The sequence below is a fragment of the Rhinoraja longicauda genome, chromosome 15 (assembly GCF_053455715.1).
Source record: "Rhinoraja longicauda isolate Sanriku21f chromosome 15, sRhiLon1.1, whole genome shotgun sequence".
NCBI lineage: Eukaryota > Metazoa > Chordata > Chondrichthyes > Rajiformes > Arhynchobatidae > Rhinoraja > Rhinoraja longicauda.
Genome location: NC_135967.1, coordinates 43,537,587 through 43,543,586, shown reverse-complemented (window position 1 = coordinate 43,543,586; position 6,000 = coordinate 43,537,587). Strand labels below are relative to the sequence as shown.

At 47.4% G+C, this 6,000-nt stretch overlaps 1 protein-coding gene across 4 annotated transcripts in view; it reads left to right on the top strand.

The window, feature by feature from the left end:
• The window catches only part of lnx2b (ligand of numb-protein X 2b), a 61,719-nt gene that overhangs the window by 31,384 nt on the left and 24,335 nt on the right, over positions 1 to 6,000 (top strand). For 3 of the 4 annotated variants that reach the window (XM_078412024.1, XM_078412023.1, XM_078412026.1), the window contains one exon: positions 5,481 to 5,944. In XM_078412024.1, coding sequence (XP_078268150.1) covers positions 5,547 to 5,944 — 398 coding nt within the window. In that variant the 5' untranslated portion in view covers positions 5,481 to 5,546. Of the gene's footprint in view, positions 1 to 61; positions 158 to 5,480; positions 5,945 to 6,000 lie in introns of all 4 variants that reach the window. The other variant, XM_078412025.1, reaches the window with a different exon arrangement.

Below are 6,000 nucleotides of genomic sequence, written 5' to 3'. Positions count from 1 at the left end.
CTTCTTGTTAATTGGACTCTGGGATGATTTTCCACACATCTTACCAAGCTGCTATTTTTAGCGGGAGTTTACACAAAATGGAGGTTTATTATCGGTAACCACAGCCGTGATTGTTGCTGTCAAGATGCAGGATACCAGCAGCTGGTGGAAAAGCCATGTAAGTATCTGTGCTTTTTATCCCCTCAGTTTATAATGGTGCAGACAAATTCTCCTTCAATGAAACGCAGTAAACATGAAGGAAAGAATGTAGGCACAACTCCAGGCTTGTTTTAAGATGGGGGTGCCTAGAGCAAAGAATCTTGATATATATATATATATATATATATATATATATATATATATATATATATATATATATATATATATATATATGTGAATATTGATTTCTCTAATTTCAGGTAACCCTTGCATTCCCTCTCTCTCCGTTGCTCCCCCACCCCAGTAACGTCCTGCTAGTACCACTGTTCGTATCCCTTCATTATCCCCTCCTCCACAGCCAACAATGGACCATTTGTGGGCTCATTGGCCATCGGTGCCGGCTCTGATTTGTTCTGTACCTTTCCATTGCCTCTAGTCTCCCTCTGCCCTTGACACTCAGTCTGAAGAAGGGCCTCGACCTGAAACGTCCCCCTTTCCTCCTCTCCAGAGATGCTGCCTGTCCCGCTGAGTTACTCCAGTATTTCGTGTCTTCAAAGAATTTTAAGATGGCTGTGCTTTTGTGCTGTACACTTTGGTTCTAAAATTGACCCGGCTCAGTATTAAACGAGCAGGGGTGTTGATTTTGGCATCTTCTTTGGAAAATAAGCGGGAATGTGCTACTGGGTTAGAATTTTAGAAATTAGGTTTAATGAATGAAATGGAGCAGAGAACACATTGAAACAAGACTTACTGAGCAGCACCAACTAGGTAATTTAGTTAAAATTAAATCCAAAAGCCAAATTCCAAGCCTTGGTTCACTAAGTTGCTGCAAGGGTCATTTAGTTTGAGAAGGAAATGAATTCATAAAGTGGGAAGCGAAGGTTTTTTTTTGTATTGAGTGATTATCTCTCAGCAGGTCATTTCCTTTTATTGATTGGCCTCAAATTAATATTTCTCAGTAAATGCAGAAAATTTAGTGTCTTTTTTAGTTTAGTTTAGTTTTACAGATACAACGCGGAAACAGGCCCTTCGGCCCACCGAGTCCGCGCCGACCAGCGACCCTCGCACATTAACACTATCCTACACACACTAGGAACAATTTTACAATTCTACCAAGCCAATTAGCCTACAAAGTTGTAGGTCTTTGGAGTGTGGGAGGAAACCAGAGCACCCGGGGTTAACCCATGCAGGTCACGGGGAGAGCGTACAAACTCCGTACAGACAGCACCCGTAGTCAGGGTGGAACCCGGGGTCTCTGGCGCTGTGAGGCAGCAACTCTACCGCTACGCCACCGTGTGACTTTGTACACTGCATTGTTCTGAAAGGACATCCTGACTTACGTACAGGATGTTTGTCTGACTGCTATGGATGTCTGTCTGACTTGCTGGCTTCTTTATTTAAAAAAAAGGAGAACCAATTCTTTTGGAAATTGTCATGTGCTGTTAGCGCAGGGTACATGTTGTTCCTGCCATGCACTGTAATGCAGGGCAGGGGAGTCCAAGCAAAGCTGGGGAGGTTAGAGGGAGTGGTTAATATTGTCAAACATTTGTCAGCAGGAGTTGTGTTCGTTGTGGCTTGGATATCTGTGTGGTGTGTGATTCAGGACTGCGAATGTGTGCCTGATTTTGAGTTAGCTACTGTTTTATTATTGCCTGATAACTTCTGTTCAAACTAAGTTGTCAACCAGCTCGCCCTCTTCAATTTGTTACCACAAGGTGTATGTGTTTGCACTTGGACTGAATGGTTCAGGCCTTGGTAAGGTACTGATCAAAGTCCACACCATTGATTTAGTGCCAGAAATGTAATTATACTACGGTAACTAGGAAACCTAAATTCAATATTAAATTACAAAACCATGAAACTACCAGAACTTTCTAATCTGAATTGCTCTGGCACTGCATAAGGCTCGATTGACTGGTTAGCACACGACAAATGCTTTTCACTGTAAATCGGTACACATGACAATAACCTAAACTGAACTAAACGTCCTTGTGGTTAAATCCGGGCAGCACGGTGGCGCAGAGGTAGAGTTGCTGCCTCACAGCACTAGAGACCCGGGTTCGGTCCTGACTACGGGTGCAGTCCGTACGGAGTTTGTACGTTCCCCCTGTGACCGTGTGGGTTTGCTCCGGGTGCTCCGGTTTCCTCCCACACTCCAAAGACACGCAGGTTTGTAGGTTACTTGGCTTCTGTAAATTGGCCAGTCCATTGGCTATATTTAAGAGGGAGTTAGATGTGGCCCTTGTGGCTAAAGGGATCAGGGGGTATGGAGAGAAGGCAGGTACGGGATACTGAGTTGGATGATCAGCCATGATCATATTGAATGGCGGTGCAGGCTCGAAGGGCCGAATGGCCTACTCCTGCACCTATTTTCTATGTTTCTATGTCTATGTATGTGGCAATGAATCACTAGTGTGTAGGATAGTGCTAGTGTACAGGGCGATCGCTGGTCGCCGCGGAGACGGTGGGCAGAAGGTCCTGTTTCTGCGCTGTATCTCCAAAGTTCAAATAGCGGGTCAGGCAGCATCTTTGGAGAAAACGGATAAGACAAAAAGTGCAAACATCCTTGATTTCACACCTCTTCCCTCCTCATCTGACACCCTTTAGTCTTCTTTTCATCTCTAGCCTTTGTCACTTACTCCACAAATGTGGCCCTCCCCCCCCCCTCCTACACCCACTTTGTCCCGCTCCCACCTCAATTTACATCTTCCTCCCCCCTACTACAATCAATCCGAAGAACATTGCCCGTTCATTGCCTCTACAGATGCTGCCTGACCCGTGAGTACAGGCCCAGTCCTGGGCGGCCGCCATTGGTGGAGCGGGAGCACGTGGCCGCTGGCTGGGCGAGGTCATGTGGGGTGCGGGGCGGTGACGTCACCCTTTGTCCCTTATTTGGGAGTGAGGAAGTTGGCAACCCTACTAATACAGGACAAAGGCAGTCCCGTACGGGACAAGCTAATTTAGCCCAAAATACGGGATGTCCCAGCTAATACGGGACAGTTGGCAACCCAAGGTGCATCACATCAACATGATGCTTGGAGCAGAGGTGGAATTCATAGGCACACCATTATTGTGATGAGTCGCAAGGAACTGTAGATACTGCTTTAAATCTAAGATAGACACAAAATGCTGGAGTAACTCAGTGGGTCAGGCAGCATCTCTGGAGAGAAGGAATGGGTGACGTTTCGGGTCGAGACCCCTCTTCAGACTGATGTCAGAGGAGTGGGAGGTACATAGATAAGGAAGAGTAAGGGGTGAAAACAGGACAAAGGGAATGGAGATCAAGGAAAATGTAGAATGGATCATTGTTAGCTGGGAGAAGGTAACAACAACGCAAACAGAGATAAAATGTAATCGGAGACAGTCAGACTGGTGGGAGAACTGGGAAGGGGGGGGGGGGGGGATGGGGAGAGAGGGAAAGCAAGGGTTACTTGAAGTTAGAGAAGTCAATATTTATACCACTGGGGGTGTAAGCTGCCCAAGCGAAATATGAGGTGCTGTTCCTCCAATTTGCGCTGGGCCTCACTCTGACAATGGAGGAGGCCCAGGACAGAAAGGTCAGTGTGGGAATGGGAGGGGGGAGTTAACGTGCTGAGCCACCGGGAGATCAGGTAGGTCTAGGCGGACTGAGCGGAGGTGTTCAGCGAAACGATCGATTGTCGTGCTGTTCATATACCTTGAAATGAGGTGATTTTAAGCTGCAATGAAGAGACTGTCAATCAGGAGGTTTTCCAGACTCGTTCAAGTTACCGGTAATTCCAGCTTTGTTACGTCTAGACCTGCAACTTGAAGTGTGATCTGCTAAACCACATGAAACATATTTTTAGAAGCCGCACAAACTGAAAGTTTATATTAAGACAGCTGTGTTCAAGCGAAAGTTAGATTTAGCTCTTGGGGCCAACGGAATCGAGGGATATGGGGGAAAATGTGGATGATCAGCCATGATCATATTGAATGGAGGTGCTGGCTCGAAGGGTTAAATGGCCTACTCCTGCACCTATTTTCTATGTTTCTATGTTAACTCCTCAGCAGGTCAGGCAGCATCTATGGAAAGAGAAAGCGAGTTAGTATTTTGGGTCAAAGATTCTTCATTAAAACTGATTAAGGATCTTAGAATTAGTATTTTGTGACAAAGGCCCTTAATAAGTTGTGATGAAAAATCTTTGATGAAGAGGTCTCAACCCGAAATGCCACCTATTTCTTTTCTCCAGAGATGCTGCCTGACCCGTTGAGTTACTCCAGCTATCTGCGCGGAATCTTTGACACAATACGCTAATTCTATTGAAACAAGGACTTGCAGATGATGGTTTACCAAGGAAAGACACAGAGTGCTGGAGTAACTCAGCGGGTCAGGCAGCATCTCTGGAGAACATGGACCGGCGACATTTTGGGTCGGGGCCCTTCTTCAGGTTCTGTATTATGGAACAAAGTAGGTCAAGGGGGATGGTGAAAACACGACGGGGGGGGGGGGGGGGTGTGGGCAGGGGGCTGGAGGGCGGCTTGTGTCAGGAACTGTGGAGGGATGGTAGGGGTTTGGAGGGGAGGGGTTTGGGCTGATTCCTCGCTGTATCTCTAAAACTAAAACTATTTCTGATTTGACACAGAACAAAGCTTTTCATTGTTTCTCGTTACAATCGTTACAATAATAAACTTAAACCGAAACCTGACCTACTAAGTGTTTCGAGTGTGGGCATTTTTTATTTGTTTAACTGCTTGTTTGTTAATGGTGCTGTTGGATTCCACAGTGAATATTTGTTCGTTTAGCTTATTGTCACGTGTAACGAGGTACAGTGGAAAGCTTTTATTGTGTGCCAACTGTCAGCGGAAAAACAATACATGATTACAATCGAGCCATTCGCAGTGTACAGATACATGATAAAGGCATTAACATTTAGTGCAAGGTAAAGCCAGTAAAGTCTGATCTCAGATAGTCCGAGGGTCGTCAATTAGGTAGATAGACGTTCAGGACAGCTCTCTGGTTGTGATAGGATGGTTCAGTTGCCTGATAACAGCTGGGAAGAAACTGTCCCTGAATCTGGAGGTGTGTGTTTTCACACTTCTGTACCTCTTGCCTGATGGGAGAGGGGAGAAGAGGGAGTGGCCAGGGTGAGACTGGTCCTTGGTTATGCTGCTGGCCTTGCCGAGGCAGCGTGAGGTGTAGGTGGAGTCAATGGAAGGGAGGTTGGTTTGTGTGATGGTCTGGGCTGCGTCCACAATCCTCTGCAATTTCTTGTGGTCTTGGATGGAGCTGTGGTGGGATGTCTGATAGGTTCAGTAGTCTGATAACAGCTTGATTCGCGTCTGACCCATGTAGTAATGTTGATCTTGCCTTCCCTCTGCAGCAGGTATTGGCCGCTGGTTGGCGTAACGTGGAAGAGTGAGTGTGTGGGGTGGTCCCCCGGCGCTCCATGGAGACCATGAATGAGCAGAGTGGTGGAGATACGGGCTCCAGTGTGAGTGAGCTGTGCTACGAGTGTGGCCAGGCTCACATGGTGCTGGAGAACCACCTGTACGATTACCGGGACGAGGTGGACGATGAGCTGGTGTGTCACATCTGCCTGCAGCCCCTCATGCAGCCGCTCGACACACCCTGCCAGCACACTTTCTGCTTCAAGTGCCTGGAGAACTTCCTGCAGGAGCAGCACTTCTGCCCCATGGACCGCAAGAGGCTGCACTTCCATCACTGCCGCAAGTCCAGCCTCCTGGTGCGCAACCTCCTCGACAAGCTGATGGTTCAATGCCCCTTCCGGCCTGACTGCGACACAGTGATGCAGCGATGTGAGCTCGACCCCCATCTTCACAACAGGTGAGTGGTTGGTGTGTGAGTGAGTGTGTGCGCGTGTGTGTGTGCGAGTGGGTGTA